The sequence below is a fragment of the Pinus tabuliformis genome, chromosome 2_2 (genome assembly GCF_031772625.1).
Source record: "Pinus tabuliformis cultivar Carrire ecotype Pingquan chromosome 2_2, CPIR1, whole genome shotgun sequence".
NCBI lineage: Eukaryota > Viridiplantae > Streptophyta > Pinopsida > Pinales > Pinaceae > Pinus > Pinus tabuliformis.
This window is the reverse complement of record NC_142300.1, coordinates 1057337665-1057359225: the sequence shown is the minus strand read 5'-3', so window position 1 is coordinate 1057359225 and position 21561 is coordinate 1057337665. Positions and strand designations below refer to the sequence as shown.

Below are 21561 nucleotides of genomic sequence, written 5' to 3'. Positions count from 1 at the left end.
TGAAGAAACTTATTTGAAAAGAGCACCAATATATATCACACAATGTCAACAAATAGAATTATTAACTAAAAATGTAGTTCAATCACAACAACTAGAGATTGCAACCCTAGTCCAAAGGTATAACAAAGTATTTCAAGAATTTCCTATGAAGTTACTGCTAGAAAGGAAGATATAACACATTATAGAAGTCAAACTAGATAAAACACCCATTAATATCAAACTGTAACACTACCCTCATTATCACAAAACAAAGATAGAAAGGCTAATTCAAGATTTGCTAAAATGTGGAGTTATAAAAAAAATAGGAAGCCCATATGCAACGTTAGTGGTATTGGCTTGAAAGAAGGATGGATCTTTTAGACTATGTATAGACTATCGAGGATTGAACAATATAACTATAAAGAACGAATTTCCTATTCCCTTCATAGATGATTTGTTGTATGAACTCCATAGCGCATAATACTTCTCAAAGTTTAATATAAGGTCGGGTTATTATCAGATACGAGTAAGGCTAGAAGATATCGAGAAGATTGCATTCAAAACTCATCTTAGGACATTATGAGTTCAAAGTTATGTCATTCAGATTAGCAAATGCCAAAGCTACATTCCAAGCAACTATGAATGAGCTTCTTCATCCATACTTATGAAAGTTTATATTAGTTTTCTTTGATGATATCCTTATCTACAACAAAACCTGGAAGGAGCACCTAAAACACCTAGAACAAGTACTTACTAGAAAAAAATCAATTATATGTTAAATTATCAAAGTGCACTTTTGGTAAAAAAGAAGTAGAATACCTCGGTCACAACATATCCAAGGAAGGAGTCAAGGTACATCCAAATAAAATCAAGGCAATCAAAGAGTGGCCAAAACCAAAAAATATATTGAAACTAAGATGATTTATGGGACTAACAGGATATTATAGAATATTTATCAAGAACTATGTCCACCTAGCTACACCCCTTACAAACTTGTTAAAGAAAAACGCCTTGGATAACATAACATAAGTGTCTTTTGAGAAAATAAAGGAAGTAATGTCATCTACTCCAGTACTAGCAACCCGATTTTTCCAAGCCCTTTGTGGTAGAATGTGATGCTTTAGGGTTTGGAATTGTAGTATTAATGCAAGACAACCACCCAATAGCTTTCAAAATTCGAAAGCTTAACAAAAGGGAAAGATTGAAGTCTACTTACCATAAAAATGCTTGTCATCATACATGCATTGAATAAATGGCATCAATACCTCTTGGGAAGCAAGTTTTCGATTCATACAAATCGCAATAGTCTTCAATTCGTGTTACAACAAAAGGCATTATCTACAGAAAAATAGAAATGGATGGAGAAAATTTCCATGTTTGACATGGAAATAATATATAAAATAGGGAGGGATAATACATTCGCTGATGCACTTTCATGAAAAGATGGAGGCACAACAACATGTGTTGCATTAGTAGTAGTACTCGCTTGGTTAGATGAGATTCGATTTGAATACGCCAAGGATACAAACACTTGTTCTATAATTGAAAATATCAATCAACATCCAAACTTTGAATGAAAAGATGACATATCATGGTATAAAGGTAGAATTTATCTAATTCCATCCTCCAAATTTAAAATGAAGGCTCTAAAGGAAACACATAGTTCCCTTGCAGCAAGACATGTTGGGTTCTTCAAGACATATTATAACACTTGTCAATCATTCTATTAGAAGTGAACGAGTAAAGAAATTCAAAAATTCATTGTGGAATGTGACATTGACCAAAGGAATAAACATAAGAATGTCCTAACCCCAGGATTACTTCACCCCTTACATATCCCAAATAAGAAATGAGAGGAAATCTCGATGGATTTCATCAAAGGGTTGCCTATGTCTGACAGAAAGGACAGAATATTTTTTGTGGTAAATAGATCAACCAAATACGCACATTTTATGGCAGTTAAGAAGACAGATTCAACAAAACAAATTGTATAAGTCTTTTGCAAAAACATCTATAAATTACATGGCCTCCCCAAGGTTATTGTGAGCAATAAAGACACAAAATTAAAATGAAATTTTTGGAAGAAATTTTGTAACCAGGTTGGAACATCCCTTAACATGAGTTCAATTTATCATATAAAAACAGATGGATACACATAAATAATTAATAAATGTTTGGAAACATATCTTCGTTGTTTTGTAACAAATAAGCAAAATAAATGGTCTCAATGGTTGCATCTAACCGAATGGTGGTATAATTCCACCTACCATACATTAGCTAAAATGACTCATTTCCAAGCTTTATATGCTTATGAACCTCCAAGATGGAAGGGCTTTGCATTAAGTGACTCTAAGGTTCAAGTAGTGAAAAATCAGTTAGAAGAAAATAAAAAAATCATTAAAGTATTGGAAGGAAATTTAAACAAGTAGATCATCATCATTCAAGAGATAATTCAAAGAAGGTGATTGGGTCTTCATAAGACTTCAACCCTACAAGAAATTATATTTAAAGCAACAAGGAAAGAACAAGTTGACCCAAAAATTTTATGGACCATTTCAAATAATAATAAAAAATAAGTGAAGTGGCTTACAGATTGAAATTACCAGAAAATTGTCGGATCCATTATGTGTTTCATGTATAGTGTCTAAAAAAAATGCTAGGATAGAATCAATCAGCTCAAATAGAGATACCCAAAGTTGATGATGAAGGAAAAATTGTTTTAGAAATAGAGGGCATTCTTGCCAGCAGGGCAAAAGTATTACGTTCCAAATTTATCAAGAAATACCTCATTAAATGGAAAAATCTTCTAGAAGAAGATTCTTCATGTGTAACAAAGCAATTCCGATAACAATACCCAACCTTACCCATGTTTTGAGGACAAAACATCTCTAAGGGAAACGCAATGTTATGAATAAAATTAATTAATAAATTAATAAATTATAAAAATTAAATTAATAATTAATTAATTAATAATTAATTAATTAATAAACATTAATGAAAATTTATTAATTATAAAGGGATAAGTCATTGGACATGACAATTCAACCTTCGTGACCAGTCGATGCCTATTTATGGCACACCACCATGAACGTTGAATGGTCATGTCCAATGACTTATCCCTTCATAATTAATAAATTTTCATCAATGTTTATTAATTAATTATTTTATTAATATTTTATTAATTAATTTTCTTCTGTAACACTAAACATACAATCCTTGTTGAAAAACGGCCTTTGTAAAATGTTAGTTCTACACGTTGAGAAATGGCAACAAGAAATTCTAGTTTAATTTGTCCTTGAATTAAACTGAGAATTAAAATCAAATACTATTTTGATAACGACTTGTAAATAGTTAGTTAAGTTTAATTAACTTAATAAGCTTATAGATTTTGAGTCAAAAGTCTTTCTGCAGTCATGTATATGTTCTCCCTAAGTTCTAGGGGTCGAGGATGAGTTTATTTGAGTTGTAATTAGATAACTCAATTTGATTGAGTTATAGATAGATAAACTAGTTCTAACTATTTGTGGAACTTGTAGAGGTCTAGTAGTGAGGTGGTGCACTGGTGCATCGTTAGTGCTACTCCAACTAACTGGAGATTTCCTCATGAGAAACTCATGCATGTTAGTTAAGAAAAAGACCCAGTTGAGACTAGAGTGCAGGGACAATGTACTATCAGTTGTATGATGATCCTAGTTGTGCAGGTCATGCGTGCAATCAGAGAAGGACCTAAGTTTGGATTACGCAGTTATGGAGGAAGGATTTCCCAATTAAATATGGGATGATCCTCACAGGAATTGCACAAGGAAGTAGCGACTTGGAGAGCAGCAGAATAGGCTAAGCTTTGGCTTGAGCTAGCTTGTGATTAGAGAGTTGATCATACTTGTGCAGGAATTGTTCTAGTGAGAACAACGTTGTATTATTACTCAAATTTACAATAAATGCAATAGATAGTCGGGGTTATTAGCAGTAGCTTTCCCCAGAGAAGAATTGTGTTGTGTGTCTTTGATTATCTTCTTCTTGTAGATTATTGTTTTCATCGATCTATTGGATTCCGTTGTTTAAAGAGTAGAGTAGATTCTTGTCTTGTGTTTTAGTACATTACATGAGTTGTGAATCTACAGGAAAATCTACATGGTACTAGAGGATATTTCAAAGTTTAGAGTTTTTGTTTACAGGTGAAATTCAAATTTGCAATACATACTTCAAGATCGGAAAATGTATTTCTACATTCGAGGCTCGAGTATGCCTTGGAAGGCAACTCAAATTATATAGCCCGGAAGGATACGATGGAGGCTGTGTTGGAGGATAATAGCCTCAAAGAATTCATTGAGCAAGACAATACTAAACCAGTAGCATCAAATTCACAAAATCTCACCGAATGGAAGAAGTGTGTGGCGAAGGTGAGGTGGATAATCCTTGAGGGAGTTTGAGACCACATTGTCTCAAGTCTCCTTGGGAAAGAAACTACGTATGCTATGTTGAAAGCATTGACGAATCTATTCCAGAACAACAGTGACCATAGGAAGTTGGCACTGAAAGACAAACTTCAAAAAATCAAGATGGGGAAAGGTGAGACCATTCCAAAATAATTGGCCAAGTTCACTCATTGTCGCGATGAGCTTGGAGGTGTTGGAATAACCGTTTCCGAGGATGATATGGTGAGCCTAGCTCTCCTAGGCCTTCCCAAGAGTTGGAATAGCTATCAGGACTCTGTCAATGGGAGGGAGAAGTTGCTAGATTAGGAACCACTGTGGTTGGATTTGATGCAGAAGGAGATAAGAAGGAACACAAGATATGGTTCCTCATAAAAGAATGATGATGAGGAAAACTGTGCCTTAACGGGTAAGGCAAGGAAGGGGAAAGGGAAGGCATCCCATTCCAAATTGGATTCTTGTCATGGAGGCAAGAAGAAAGACATGTCGAAAGTTAAGTGCTTTCATTGTCATGAGCTGGGACATTTTGCTACAAACTATCCGCTCAAGAAGTCCAAGAAGAAGTCCTCAAGAGGAGCGGCGGGTGAGGCTTTGGCCTCTCAATTCCAATTGGACTTTACTCTCATTGCATACATGGTGTCATCAATGATGGGTAGTGTATGGTACCTTGACAGTGGAGTTTCATTCCACATGACTGGTGACAAGGAGTTGTTTAGTGACCTAGAGGAGAAGGATCTCCATATGCATGTCAAGATGGGTGACTACAAGAGGTATAGTGCTATTGGATTGGGCATGATTACTTTTCAGAGGGAGCAGGGTGCTCCTCTCACCTTCAAGGATGTTATGTATGTGCCCGGGTTGAAGAAGAACTTAGTGTCAGTGGCCATGTTGGAGGATAGAGGCTATGATGTGGTCTTTATTAAAGGAAAGGCGTTCCTTCAATACACAGCCACGAGTCAGGTAAATACGATAAGGATTCGAGTTAAGAATCTTTGTAAGTTTGAGGTAGAGGATTGCGCTGCTTTGAGCACGAAAGCATAAGGTGCAGAGCCGAGACGCTGGCGAGTTGTGGCACAGGCAACTAGGTCACTTGCATCATGGGGCTTTGAAAATCATGTTGCAGATCTCCACTAGTCTTTCCCAAGGTACGCTAAAGCAAGTTGATACATGTAAAGGGTGTACTTGAAAATACACCAAGGCTTCCTTTCACAACAAAGATAGTGGAGCAAAGACGATTCTAGAGCGATTCCATTCAGATGTGTGTGGACCATTCTCGACAGCATCCATGACCAAATGTTGGATAATGCAGAAGAAGGATGAAACTTTCACAAACGCTTGTGAATTTAAAGCATTGGTTGAGAAATAGTATGGCAATAAGGTTAAATCTTTGAGTGATAACGTTGGTGAGTATGTCTCAAATGAGTTTAAGAACTTATGTGTAGCATAAGGGATTAAACGAGAGTTAGCAGTACCTCATAACCCATAGCGGAATGGGGTGGCCGAAAGGAAGAACAAAAGCATTATGGGGGCAACATGGGCGATGTTGCATTATCAGGGCCTAACACTACACTTGTGGGCTGAGGCATGCAACACAGTGGTTTATTTGCAGAACATAAGCCTGCATTAGATACTTGGGATGAAACACTAGAGGAGGCTTTCTCCGGTAAGAAACTAAATGTTGGTCACTTCAGGATTTTTGGGTCATCGATATATTTCCATGTGACCAAAGATGCATGGAAAAAGCTTACGCTGGAAACAAGGTTGGGGATATTTGTGGGGTACACTGATACACCTCACAACTATCAAGTGTACTTACCGACCAACAGGATAACAATGGTTCGCAAGGATGTCAGATTCGATGAGGAGAAGGCCATGCGAATTTCCCTTGAGAGGGAGCTTCAACTACATGCAGTTGAAGAACTTTTAGCTCCTAAGGTTGAGGAGCCTCATATTGATGTGGAGGAGCCACATGCAGAAGATCTAGGAGTGGAGACATCCACTCAGGCAGAGTCTTCTAGAGATGGGAGAAAGCGCACCAGAGAGGATGACAAGTTATTGCATGATGCATAGGAGAATGTGGGAGCACCCACATCACAACACAGACATAGAAGGTCACTTGAAAGGTACACTAGATACATGGCTCTTATGAGTGGTTGTGTTGAGACAGAGCCATCTTCCTTTGAGGAGACAGTGCAGCAACCTGTTTGGGTTGATGCCATGGTGGAGGTTTATGACTCCATAGTTCGTAACAGTGTTTGGGATGTTATCCCGAGACCAAAGGACAAGTCAGTGGTGAGCTCTCGATGACTTTACAAAGTAAAACACGCTGCATATGGTAGTGTGGAGAAGCATAAGGCTAGGTTTGTGGCCCGTGGCTTTTCACAGGTAGAGAGGATTGACTATGATGAGACCTTTACTCATGTTGCAAGGTACTCATCGATTAGATCCATATTGGCATTGTCAACACAGATGGATTGAAAGATACATCAGATGGATGTAAGGACAACCTTCCTTAACGGTACAATTGAGGACAAGGTGTACATAGAGCAACCTGAAGGTTTTAAGACCTTCGACCGTGAGTCACATGTGTTTTGTCTTAAGAGAGCATTGTATGGGTTGAAACAAGCACCCTATTCTTGGTACACCATCATCGATAGCTACTTCACCAGGTTGGGATTCACCAAGAGTGAAGCAGATGCGAATCTGTACCACATAGTGGTGGAAGGTAAATTGTTGATCATTGCATTATATGTCGACGATTTGATTTTGATAGCTGATGATTGGTTGATCAAGTCTTGCAAGGAGGATCTTGCAAGAGAGTTTGAGATGAAGGACATGGGGCTCATGCATTCCTTTCTGGGCATAGAATTATGGCAGAGAAATGGGAAAATGTTTGTGTCTTAGAGCAAGTATGCTAACGAGATACTCAGAACGTTTCACATGGAGAGCAACAAACCCATCGAGACTCCTTTAGCAAGTAACTGGAAGAAGGAGGATACTGCTTCAGGGGAAGTAGTGGAAGCTACTATTTGCAGGCAACTTATGGGTTCACTCATGTACTTGGTGAACACGACTGGATATGTGTTATGCAATTAACCAACTTAGTCAAGTGATGGTTAGGCCTACCAAGATGTATTGGAAGGCAACAAAGCATGTGTTAAGATACCTCAAGGGCACTCCTTAGTAAGGATTGTGGTACAAACAGATAGAGGGAGTGAAGCTTCATGGCTTCACCGATGCAAGTTAGATAGGGAGTCCATTGGATAGGAAGAGCACATCGGGAGGGATCTTTAATATTGGGTAGCAACAATTTCTTGGTACAACAGGAAACATAGATCAGTTGCACTCAGTTCGATATAAGCAGAATACATGGCTACAAATAAAGCAACATGTGAGGCCATCTGAATGAGAAAGATTCTGGCTAGTTTGTTTAGTCAGCAGATGGATCCAACTGTGATTTACTGCGATAATCATTGTATCAAACTCTCTAAAAATCCAATTTTTCATGATTCGTCCAACCATATAGATATCCGATATCATCTTTGAGATTGTGGATTGAGGCGGATTATGTTGGAGTACATTCCCACGGAAAAGCAAGATGCTGAAATTTTGACAAAGGCATTATCAAGATGAAAATTCGAGTTTCACATAGACAGGATCGGGGTAGCTGATAATCCCTTTCTTGTTGAGAGGAAGTGTTGAGAAATGGAAACAAGAAATTCTAGTTTAATTTGTCCTTGAATTGAACTGAGAACTAAAATCATATTTTATTCTCATAACAACTTGTAAATAGTTAATTAAATTAAATTTAACTTAATTAGCTTAGGAATTTAGAGTTGGAAGTCTTTTTGTAGTCATGTATATGTTCTCACTAAATTTTAGGGGTCCAAGATGAGTTTATTTGTGTTGTAATTAGATAACTCAGTTTGAGCAAGTTATAGACAGTGAAACTAGTTCTAACTGTTTGTGGAACTAGTAGAGGTCTAGTAGTGAGTTGGTGCACTCATGCATCCTCAGTGCTACTCCAACTAAAGATTTCTTCATGAGAAACTCATGCATGTCAGTTTAGAGAAAGAACCAGTTGAGACCAGAGTACATGTACAATACTATCAGTGGTATGCTGATCTGAATTGCACAGGCCATGCATGTAATCAGAGAAAGACCTAAGCTTGGATTGCACAATTATGGAGGAAGGATTTCCCAATTAAATATGGGTTGATCCTCACAAGAATTGCGCAAGCAGATAGGGGCTTAGAGAGCAACATAATATGCTAAGGTTTGGCTTGAATTAGCTTGTGAGAAGAGAATTTATCATAGTTGTGTAAGAATTGTTCTAGTGAAAACAAACTTTGTATTATGACTCAAATTTCTGATTAATGCAATAGATAGTCGAGGTTTTGAGTAGTGGCTTTCCCCATAGAAGAATTGTATTATGTGTCTTTGATCATCTTTCTCTTGTCGATTATTTTTTTCATCGATCTATTTGTTTCCATTATTTAAAGGGTAGAGTAGATTCTTGTCTTGTGTATTAGTACATTACATGAGTTGTGAATCTTCAGGAAAATCTACACCAAAATAAAATTTGCATATCATGAACCCCCTCTCTTAAATATAAGTCTTATTAAAAAAAGACCTTACATGTGAATAAAGACGCTATTTTTTATTTCTAATTATACAAAATTTAGGTTAGAGTTAGTTTTATTGTTAAATACATTCGTATGATACTCTCATCAAACTTACGCAAAACCAACTACTTGAATGCCAACTTTTCTAGAAGGAGATCCATGGACCTTTCAGCCATGGATCTTGGCCGTCGATTGCAACTTCAAACCACCGACTTTCTCTTGGCATATGATATTCTCACAAGACTTGCTTTCAAGAGCCAAAATCGCAAGCCCTATTCCTTGACAACTGACTACCTCAACTTGGACATCTTGAGCTTCAAAAAATAAGAAGGAACCCTTAGTCCAATAGGCCACCTTGGATCGCCTGGTTTTTGTGCTTGGACTAGCAACTCAGTTGAGATTTGTTGAATCCATCAATGTTATGTGATTGAGGACATGGGTTGTCAAAATTCTGAGTCAACAAACCGCTAATGTTTACATGACACGACACAATGGTTGTTGCAAATCTAATCGAATTTTATGCCTTTAAAAATGTTACATTAGAGAAAAATACGATGGAAAAAACCATTAATTGTCACAAACTAGAGATAAAAAACCACAAACAGTAAATTGACTAATTTACCTCAATTATATTTTAATTATTAATTTCATTCTTTTAATTTAATTTAATTTTAAATTTTATGTAATTTAACAAAGAAAATGTTTAACAAAGCAGGCATGACATTACAACATCTTTTCTATATTGCATTGGAAAGCGCCTCTCGGGGTAATTATTAAAGAAAAGTAGAGCTACATTGTTTATAAAAAAATACAGATAAACATAATGGTAAAGAATAAAATGTAAAACAAATAAACTTACGAGAAAAAAATCATTAAAAGATTGAAAATGACTAGTATAGACGAGACCTACCACCTAGAGCAACTTTATAGCACATTTTACATATAGATAATTGTACCAAATACACCATCAATGAAGGTTGCATTAGAATTGGGAAGATTAAAAGCACGAACCATTTAAAGATCGAAAGGACCAATTTTAGACTTGTGACATGCTATAAATTTAAGCTTCAAGGTTGCATTAGACTTAGGGTAGATTAAAAGCACAAACCATTTAAAAATCGTAAGGACCAATATAGACTTGTGACATATGCTTATAAATTTAAGCTTGAATACCGAGGTGATTTCTTACCAATGCATTTGCATGAGATGAGAGAGAAGACTCGCTTGATTTGTAGCAATATCATTCTTTTTTTCCAAATGAATCACAAATTTTCCATTACTGAAATAACATCGATCCCAAAGGAAACAACAATGATTTGGAAGAACAAAATTTCCATTACTGAAATAACATCAATCCCAAAGGAAACAATAATGATTTGGAAGAATAAGACTTACAACAATGGGAAGAGTTTTTTTTTCAACGCATATGAATAAAGCTGCTCTACAATATACGTACGAGTCATGGCTAGCTAGCTTCACAAAATTAAGTCAATTTTATTCCCCATGAATTACTCGAGAAATTAAGATAGAAAGTTTGCTTTCGAAAAATATGGTCATACACAACCGAATACTCTGGAGGATCTTCCACATTTATTCCATGAGTAACCTATTTTTAGTTTCACTTAATTATCATGTTGCCAAATAATGGACTATGATTCGGAGAAAGCTGTATACTCGTATCCACGTTAAGAGTGTGTTTTTGGGGAGGTGTGGGTTGAAGGAATTAGCCAGCATGTTCAGGCTTCCAGTGGAAACAGGAGTGAAAATCAAATACAATACATGATTAAGTGATTCAAAATTTTAGAAAAATAAATTGCATTCAACTGATGCAACATGAAGGTTTTGACATTTTCTCTGAGCTTGTCAATGGGACTGACCTGACCCTCTTGAGATCGCTGTTAAACATGTGGAAATAACCTGCACATAAATTTACTGTGACACTCATCCCACTATAATGCAACCTTGTGGTCAAGTTTTGATTGTTTGCCACTAGACCAACTTTATGCAACTCTCCTTCTTTCCAGCAGATGTCAACTGACACATGACTTTTAGCCCTTAAACCACTTACACACCCATTTGGCCATTTATCTCTGGGAAATGCAGGTAGCAGAAAAAGATTTGCTTCATCACTCTGAACTAACATTTCTGCAATGGCAGCTGCAAATCTGGCAGAAGATTGACATCAAACACAAATTTCAGTTCTTTTGTGCAATTCTAGTTTATCTAAAGAAAAATGGATTTCCCAAATCTTGATTCACTATGATATTTTGAGCTATGAAAATAGAGAGGAGCTAGTGGTACAAGTTTTATTACCCAAAGTTTGCATCGATCTGAAAAGGCGGATGTGCTGTAAATAAATTTGCATAGAGTCCACCTTCAAATCTTTCTTCATGAGCAGGATCTACCAAGGTAATCAGTTTCTTGACCATTCTGTAAGCATGTTCACTGTCACGAAGACGTGCCCAGAGTGAAGCCTTCCACACCGTTGACCATCCCGGACCATCCTCCCCTGAATATCCATCATCATAATTACATAAGTAATTTGCAAGTGAATAAATTTTCGGCACTCCTTTCACATTTTGTAACCACCAAAGCTTCAACAGACATGCGCAAAAAAAATGTGCACAGGTACAACCATTCCAGTCAACACCTTTTATTTTAAGTTAGGGCTTCTAAAAGCCATACATAGCAATAAATAACTTAATCCAAGTATCATCCAATCACATACTCTGGCATAAAACATATACAACCATCAGAATATCATAACCATCTTCCATAACACAAAACCACCAGCAATTTAGGACAGACCTGGTAAATGATGAAACAAACACGAAGTTTAACCATGTTTTGTTAGAGACCATACTTTATATTTTAGGAATTTATGTTCGGAGAAACCTACTATAAAACTATTTGATAACTTAACAAAGCTATAATGTAATATAAAATTATGAATGAAGTTATTTAAATTATTAGTTAAATGTTGGAAGTTATGATACCTAACATACTTCTTCCATTGTGTGTGTTTGAATCCATGTAAGAAGACATGACACATTCAAATAATATCAATAAAGCATCCTTCTCTTCATATTGTGGACTATTATAATTAGTTAAATGTTAGTAGTTGGCTTTTTTGAATATATGCAATCAGCCATTACACGTTCAAATAATATCAATGAAATATTTATTTTGTCTGCATAGAATGAGTCCATCGTAATGTACACATAAATCTAACATGGTATCTATTACCATTCATGTTATATGAGGGTCTTTCAGCTTGCCCCAATTGAACTTAACAAACATTTCTTGATGACACTATTAATTTTCTAAGGACCATATTGTTCTTTGCTTTGATAATTACATTTCTTTATTTACACATCGAATTCACCCCATAACATCATAACATTATTCAGATTGACATCATTATTCAACAACATATGCAACTATGTAGAAAGAACAATATCATCATCATCAATGCAGTGGAACATAAATGAACAATAGAAGAAAAACATTCACACATAGAGACACTAGGATTGGTTAGAGACCAAGGCAAAACCCACTATGGGAAAACCTTTTCAAATTCTTCTTCTTATTAGATTGTCATTGAATGACTCAACAAAAGAGAGTACAATGATCCATATTTTCATCCATACAACTATCCAACAATAATCAACTAAACAATATTCATGAAATGAACCCATCAACGCTTATACTCAAAAACCTGATTTAGAAACTTGTAATGAACTGTCATTGTTTGCGGTCAACGAGTGAAGACTTTGGACCACTGAAAAACCAAACCCTAGATTCTAGTCGCATGGAGGACACACTGTGTGAATGACTGGAATGGTTCAGTAGCATGGATAAGCCTGGCAGCGAGCGACTGCTGCTGAGATCTCTTTGTGTTGTGCCTACAACTGAGACCTAAAACCCTAAGATAGAGATGCGAGCTTTGGACCTTGCAATTTCATCTTCGTGCGAACCCATTTCTCTGCGTAGCTACTGCCCAACTATTTGCACTTCCTTTGGGATTGAGAAATCTCGCACATAGCTACTACTGCTCTGCTAGAAGAATTCGGACTTCTTGGCTGGAAGTCCTCTAAGGAAGAAATCACCTTAGTGTGTGCTCTACTCTCCCTCTAACGCTATTTTGCCAGCAACTATTGCAAAATAACTGTGTCCCAGCTGAAGATATGCTCTGCAAAGAAAATACGTTGCTCCCTTCTGCCTCTGGAAGGCTTCGATCTGGAAATCGAATTTCTTTGTCAACTCACTCGGAGAAATCAATCTTTTCTCAAAACTTCGTGCTCTTGGGCCTAAGAACTACGCTGCCTTTGGGGTTTCGAATTGCTGCCTCTGCAGTAATTTCAAAATCTCTCTTCCTTTCTGCAGCTGAGCTCTTCTGCTCACGATTTGTGCTCTGATACCATGTGAAAAATCAGTGACCCGATTCCTGTTGCAGCAATTTGATGATATTATTCCTATTTGTTAAATTCCTTTAAACAAATTACTTGCAATTTTCTACAATAAATATCGAAATACATACACTGCAGTGTACACACAATAAATACTGCGAAAACTAAATACTACACTAGAGAAAAATAAACACACATCAACAAAATTGTTTTTGGACAATGTCCCTAGAAAAACCCAATGTGGGAAAATCGATGCAGCAACTGAGGGTTTTAATTATTATGCAGTACTAAATCTAATTACGAATTGTTGGATGCCGAAACTGGCTATCCAATACAGAGAAATGTTGGCAAAGAGTTAGTGAGAAAAATCTCACATTGATTCGGGAGATCCAACTCTGATCAGGGGCTGGCTCGCTGGCCCCACGCTGCCTCTGCACAACTTTTGCATCAATATTACGTAGATCTGCATCACACTGGCTGGGCTCTACGTCACCTCCTCTGCTGATCTCCTATCGTCTAGAAATTCGACCCTCTGGCCCTCCGGTCTCACCCCGACTTCTGGTACAGGATCTCAACCCTTCAAGATGGATTTCGAACTCCCTCTGAAGCTTTGTGTTGCCTCACTGATCTACTCTATGCCCTCTCTTTTTTGCACTCGTCGGATCTAGAAAACTCTCCTCCGAACCACTATCCCTGTTGCTCACTGCAAGAAGATCACTCGATCTCACTCCAAAAACTCAACGCTGCTACTCTCGAGAAATTCGATCTCTGATCTCACATTTGATGTGTTTTCCAAGTGCCCATCAAGCTCCTTATTATAATCTCTCACTGGAGCTCCAACGGTCAAGATTAAAACATAATCAACGACTAAGATTAATTGGGAGTTGATCCTCGTCTTCTTCTAGAAGATTCACACCTGATTTAATTAATACCCTTTAATTAACCAGATTTCCTAAGTTTAGACTTGGGAAACCATTCAAAAAAGTTAATTATTTTAATTAAAGCATCTCTAGGTGGAATTTTCCCAAATGATTTTCTAGGTATTGGAGAATGCATTTTCCGTAGCCTCTATGCAAAATCTCGAGGCAAGAGCACATTTGATGCTACAAAAATCAACAAGTCGTGCTTAAAGCTACAGACTTATCATCCAAGAATATCATGGCAGATCTCATACTAAGGCAACACATAGATGTGCTTATATCATCATATCACAATCCAAATCACCATCAGTACATCCATGCAGTGACATATCACAGGAATAATGTCTCGAACCAAAAATGGATCATATCATGTGAATATCTCGATGTGAGCTCAGCGGTAACTCAATGTGTATGAAGCAGCTCAACCATGAATGCATAAATGTTGTTCTAACACACACACACACACACACACACACATATATATATATACAGGTGATGAACCATCAATGCTTCAATCAACTTTCAACTGCCAAGTCAAGTTCAACAATATCTCTTCACAACTTCTTGAAATTCGATTGAAGTGTCCAAGGATTTGCATTTCCACTTTCCAAAATTTCTTTACTAGCTTCACGATATAGATTTTATTTTCCAAACTTTGGAAATTGATTCATCATGCCATGATTTCATTATTTCGAAACTTCAAAAGCCAACACCCTCTTACTTTGATCATTAGAGGCTCATTACCTGTCAAGAGTAAACCATCAGTATATAAAACCAAAATCAAAGCCATACCTTGGACCACTTTCGAAGTAAAGGTTTAGATTGACACATCATCCTGACTTCACCAAATAACTGTCAATGCAAAGACATATCATGATCGAGGAGCTTGCTCCATACAATGCTTTCTGCAAACATAACAATTTACCAAACCAATATGCTCAGCCTTACACAAATCAATATTGTGCAACCAAATCAACTATGTTAACTTATCAAAGTTTAGATGCCAGATCAAAACTAATATCAAACTCATCAATATCACTTTAACAAATTCTTTGGACTAGGCGATAGGTAGAGCTCATATCCAAATATCAAGTTATGACTTCATTTATTTAACAAATTTTCATTTAATAAGCAATATCAAACCAAACTTCCCCTGATGCCCTACTCCATTCCATCATCATATCACATAACACCTGACACTTTATGGATGTACTAGGGCCCTGTCGCCCTGTTGGAGGTTGAAACCACCTAATAGGGTCCTTGCTTAACCCCTTTCATGAACTTGGAGACACCTCTACACTCTAAAGCCCAATATGGAAGGGCATACCACTATGAAGTGTCCACTTGTTTCCATGATTTGTAAGCTCATTTACTCAATTAGACTGATGATTTGTTGCACTGGAAGGTGCAAAGATACATTGGATCTTATAAAGGATTGTAGGTGGGTCTTCATCTTGGGGTTTGGTCTCTCTACACAGGGTCTAAACCCTTCAGAGGGTTATATTCACATTTGTATGGTGTGCGTTGAGAGCCATGAGCCTCCACTATAGCAGAAAGCAGATAGCCACACCATGGGATTCTTCAGTGATCCATTGCTCACTCGTGTTCCACCTATTTGATGATGATGATGCACCTAAACCACCTTGCCCAGCTTTTATCACTATGTTGGAGCCCTTCCACTCATTTTGGCACATGCTAGACTCCATTTGGCCTTTCAATAGCCTTTCAACCTATTGTATATTTCATTTTGGCCCTCTTAAGAGACTTATTTTCACGTTATGGAACTATCTTGGTAGGCTTGTCACCAAGTAATGTTATTTTGTACATTATTTTATTAGTTGGGGCATCATTAGGCCTACTTAGGCAAATAAAACCCTTAGAGTATGATATATATTGATGAGAGGATCATTTGATTCTCATCATCGCTCAGATTTGGATTTTTATCTCTTCTTGAGAATTTCACTATAGCTATTGGAGAACAAATTGGTGAATCTTTGTCGCATTTTGATGTTTGGATACCTTTTCTTGGTCTTGGAGCTTCGATTTTGTCTCTCTTTGATGATTGCATATACTCACTATACTTGTAAGTGCCTTTTCATGGTTTATCTTGCTCTTTTGTATACATGTATAATGTATGGAATTCTCGCTCATGAAATCTGAAATTCTGCACTAAGTTTTATGCGAATTAGTCAAAATTTTGAGTTTGTGAAGGTATTGCATATGTTAGATGTTTTGATATAGTTAATGAATGTTCCTAGGGGTACACTATCTTCGTAATCACCCCGATAAGTCATCAAATTGCTGCAACAAGAAGTATAAATTCCTTGGTAACCTAGTAGCTTCCTTTAAGGCCATGTGATGTTGTTGGAGGACTCCTTGATTGGGTAAAAGAACTCCAAAGGTTGAAATCGCATTGACTCCATTCTCCCAATAGATTAGGCATTTATCTTATACTTGGTGATCACCACAATGAATATCTTTTTCACCTCCTCTCCTCCTTTACAAGCCCTAACCCTAGGGGTCTCCTAGGGAATCACACGAAATTCATTGCAACCATCCATTTCAATAGCGAGTTGGGCTACAACTACGCTAGGGTTTCCTCTAGGTTTCAACAAAATCCATGGCTAGATCTCGAGATATCCTATGCCATAGCCCCAACTCCAATGTCGACCCTACTTTTCCTTGGTTAGTGGCGGCTTCATTAAGGATCAATGCATCAAAAACTCATTGGCTTACTTAAATCTCATTTCTTTGATCCTCTTCTCCTCCCTTACTTGGGTCAAGGCCTTTTGTTTGAAGTCTCACCTTTTGTTTGAAGTCTCACCCTAAGCCCTTGATCTCGTTTGGGTCCGTTTGGGATTCTTTGTGGTCCCACACCTTTTTATCACTCTAATTTCACAAAAATCATTTTAGAAACCCTCTTCTCCTAGAAATCCTAGGTTTAGGGCCTCTCTTAACAAAGGATTATCCATCATCCCTAGGCCTAGGCTTCCCTTCAAGCCTTTCTTGGAGAACCATATACCTTACTTCTTCAACAAGTAAGGTCTTTCATCTAAGTCTCTCCTATGAATGGGCTTTGGAAATCACTATCTTTCCATCATTGATATATCATTCTTAGTGATTTCCCATATATCGAGACTCTTCCCATCAGTGAAAGCCCATAAAGAGTAGGGGACATTCACTGAGGTGATAGTGGGTCTTTGTCCCATTGTTGCCACTTGGTCTAGTAGTTGCCCCTTTGGAACCCCTCCTAGGACCCCTGCTAGATTGAGCAGTAACAAGTCTCATTCTCATTTTTCTTTATGTTGCTGATGGTTCTAACAAAATACCTCCCTTCCCTTTTATCTCCATGCTTATCTTTGAAGGCATTGATAATAGCTTGTAGAGAATCAAAGGAGTTGCAAGGCCAATCCAAATACTAGTTCATTGCATCTTCTTCTAGAGAAAGAACAAACAACTTCATCTTAATATCCTCATGATTGTAGGCAACTCTGGTAGTATGCTTCACCAAGAAGGTTGTGAATGCTCTGAGATGGGCTTCAACACTGATTGCATTATTCCCCTGGAAAGTAGGCATCTTATCCAAACCAGACCCTGAAAGATCATGAGGTTGACCTTGAATGCCGCCAAAGTTGCACGGAGCAAATAGGTCCATGATGGCTTTCCCGACGAGGTCAGGGAAAAGCATATGGATATCAAGAAGGGATTCCTGTCCGAGAAAAAATAGGTGCGTCCTAGAATGTAATTTGTTTAACTGAGCACTAAGGGCCTTTTCAGGATCCAAAGCGAGGTTAACCAAGCTACCAAGATTTCTTCTAGTATAAGCTCTTATGGATGGATGAATTAGTGGAGTCACCACCCAAACAGGAAACTAACCCAAATGTCCAAGTGCTAGAAAGAGTGAGATGGAGAAAATGAAAAGATGAGTGAGACTAAGGATGAAAAGATTATATCACAGTGCTAGAAAATGTTGTGACAATGTCGGATTAAGGAAAATGTGATAATCAAAATGTCATAAAGCCAAATACCAAAAGATTGCTCCACAACAATATCGTCAGAAAATAAATTCTTCCCCTCTATCCGTTCTAAGACATTTAATCTTAGAATCCTTTTCATTTTCTACAAGAACTTTAAGATTCTCAAAACATTCAAATGCTTCGGATTTATATTTTATGAGATATACCCACATCATTCTAGCATAGTAACCAACAAATAAAGCAAAGTACCTTTCACCTTGGAGCGTTGCAGTTCTAGTTGGCCCACATAAATATGCATGAATGATCTCCAAGAGGTTTTGATGTTGAGAACTCCTTAGTCTTGTCGCTGGTTCTAGTTTGCTTACCATGTTGACAAGGGCCACATACAACTTGATATAGTTTGAACATCTTTGGAATGTCCCTTACTGCATTAATTTTGCTAATATTGATCAAGTTATCAAAACTTATATGCCCCAATCGCTTGTGCCATAACCAACTTTCATCTGTTTGACTCAAGTAACATTTATTTTCGTGGATTTTGCTCAGGATGTAAACGTTATCTGGTCTTCTTATTCCTTTAGCCACAAGTTCTCCTGAGGATGAGTTTCTTATTTCACAATCTTTGGTGCTAAAGACAACATTATGTCCTTGGTCACAAATTTGGCTAACACTCGAGAGATTGTGTTTAAGTCCTTCTACTAGCAAAGCATTTAGAGCCCTTCCTTTTCCATTTACAAGGGCATCGGTCCCTTTTCCCGTGATTTTAGCAGATCCACTTCCAAAGGACACACTTCCATCCTTAATGTTCAATGAGACAAACTTCTTTTTGTCACCTGTCATATGTCTTGAGCACCCACTGTCCACAAAACAATGGTTTTCATCACTATGAGAACATAGAGCTAGGCCACATTTATCCATATTGAGATTCTCCCTTCTTGCTTCTCTTCTTTTGAGTGGACAATTTTGTTCATTATGTCCATAATCATTACATAATGAGCAAATTGGATCAAACTTGGTCAAAGGATCAAAGGAGTTATAGGTCTTGATTTGTCCTTGCTCTTTGAGACCACATGGTTTATTTGTTTGATCCTTCAATCTTAGTGTTTCATGCTTACAAACTATGCAATGTTTAGCTTGATGACCGAAATTTTTACACTAATAACAATACCCAAAAAAGATAGTTTGGTACCTGTTGTAATAGCCATGACTTGAATCAACATTCTTCCTTGGAGTTACTCTTTCTTCATTCTTTGGATTTGAGATGGGCCTTGGATGAGATGAATTTTCTTCTTTTGGATTTGCTAGAAAGTAGGGCGGCATGGCTTCTTGCATTATTCTTAGTACTTAATGATTCTCCTCTAAAATCAATCTCGGATTTGTCATATTGAGGTTTTTGAGCATTAAGGATATTGTCAAGTGTTTGAGTGCTTTGCCAACTCTTTTTGACTTGCTCAAATTCCTTCCTAAGAGATACTATTTCAGCTTCACGATTTTCACAGATTTCTTCCTTTTCTTTTAGCTTATTTTTCAAGAGGTCTTCCCTTCTTTTTGCTTGCTCCCTTTCTACCTTGAGAGAAATGATCTTATTCCATACTTTCTCATTTTCTTCAATGGCACTTATTAACAATTCATCTACATTTCCTTCTAGTCCTGAATCATCATCATTTGTGAATTCCATGAACAATACTTCTTGGCTTCCAGCATAGTCATTTTCTTCATTTGATTCATCATTACCTCCTTTGTGATGAGAGAATTTTTTGGTTGATTTCTTCTTGATGATTACAAATTCATCTTTATTAGACTCATCTTGCTTAGAGGAGAAATTATTCTTATAAACCCTTTATTTTTGTATACCATCCTTTTAGAATCTTCCTCATCATCATTATCATGTTTACGAGGACATTTTGCAGCATAATGACCTCTTCCACAATTGAAACAAATAAGAGGGTACATACCTTTTAGCTTCGATCCTTTCTTGAGTCTTTGTATAAGTTCTGCTAATTCGGTTTCAGCATCGAGGTCATCACTACTGGTATTCCATCTTTTTCTTCCTCTTGTTGATTTTGAGGCTTTGAATGCTGCTTCTTTGGAATTTGGGATTCCTTTCCTCATTTCATAGGCAGTGAGAATTCCATGAAGTTCATCCATCTTAAGAGTGTTTAGATCCTTCATTTCTTCTATAGCACTCACTTTGGAGTCAAATATGTTAGGAAGAGATCTCAGAATTTTCGGTTTCAGCATCGAAGTCATCACTACTGGTATTCCATCTTTTTCTTCCTCTTGTTGATTTTGAGGCTTTGAATGCTGCTTCTTTGGAATTTGGGATTCCTTTCCTCATTTCATAGGTAGTGAGAATTCCATGAAGTTCATCCATCTTAAGAGTGTTTAGATCCTTCATTTCTTCTATAGCACTCACTTTGGAGTCAAATATGTTAGGAAGAGATCTCAGAATTTTTTGAACAACTGTACTTTCTTCAACTTTTTATCCTAACCCTTTAAGGGAGTTGACAACTTCAGTCACACGGAGAAGGTATGATGCAATATCTTCTTCGTCATCCATTTTAAGACTATCGAATTGTCTTCTATGAGTTTGAAGCTTTGCCATTTTAGCTTTAGAATCCCCACCATATAAGGCAATCATCTTGTCCCATACTTCCTTCGTTGAGTCACAATTCATGACTTTTGTAAATTCAGAGTCAGTGATTCCACTAATGATGGAATTTAAAGCTTTGGCATTTGCAATGCAAGCTTTCCTTTCGTCTTGATCAATTGGAAGAGAGGAAGGAGCAGTGTACCCATTCAAAACTAAATGCCAAACTTCAGGTCCAAGGGACATTAAGTAGCAGGACATTCTTTTGTTTCAAAAACCAAAATTTGTGCCATCGAACAAAGGAATCCTTCCTGACACTTCTCGATTTTTCATTGTGACTAAGAATCCTTCTTCTAGTTGTTAGGTTGATTATGAAGATGCTGGCTCTGAAACCAATTGTTGGAAATATAGAGAGGGGGTGAATCAATATTTCTTTTCAATTGTTATTATGTCCAGTTAGATTCTACACAATTAAAATTAGAGAAATGAATGATCTTATTACAGAGACAAGGAGGATAAAAAATATTTTATCAAATGAAAGAGTACAATAAGATGTGAGGGTTCCAACCCTTCAAAATTAATGCACCAACCTATTGCCAAGCACCAACTTGCACTTAATGTGGCTCCG

The 21561-nt window shown here is 37.1% G+C and overlaps 1 protein-coding gene across 1 annotated transcript; it reads right to left on the bottom strand.

Annotated features, from left to right (window-relative positions):
- Positions 1-10511: 10511 nt before the first annotated feature.
- LOC149197038 (alpha-L-fucosidase 2-like) lies at positions 10512-21179 on the bottom strand. Its single transcript, XM_089408533.1, has 4 exons — positions 20836-21179; positions 11766-11845; positions 11351-11546; positions 10512-11202 (listed from the first exon to the last, which is right to left on the bottom strand). The coding sequence occupies exons 1-4, from the start codon at positions 21177-21179 to the stop codon at positions 10857-10859; spliced, it is 966 nt and encodes a 321-aa protein (XP_089264659.1). The 3' UTR covers positions 10512-10856.
- Between the last annotated feature and the right edge of the window lie 382 nt (positions 21180-21561).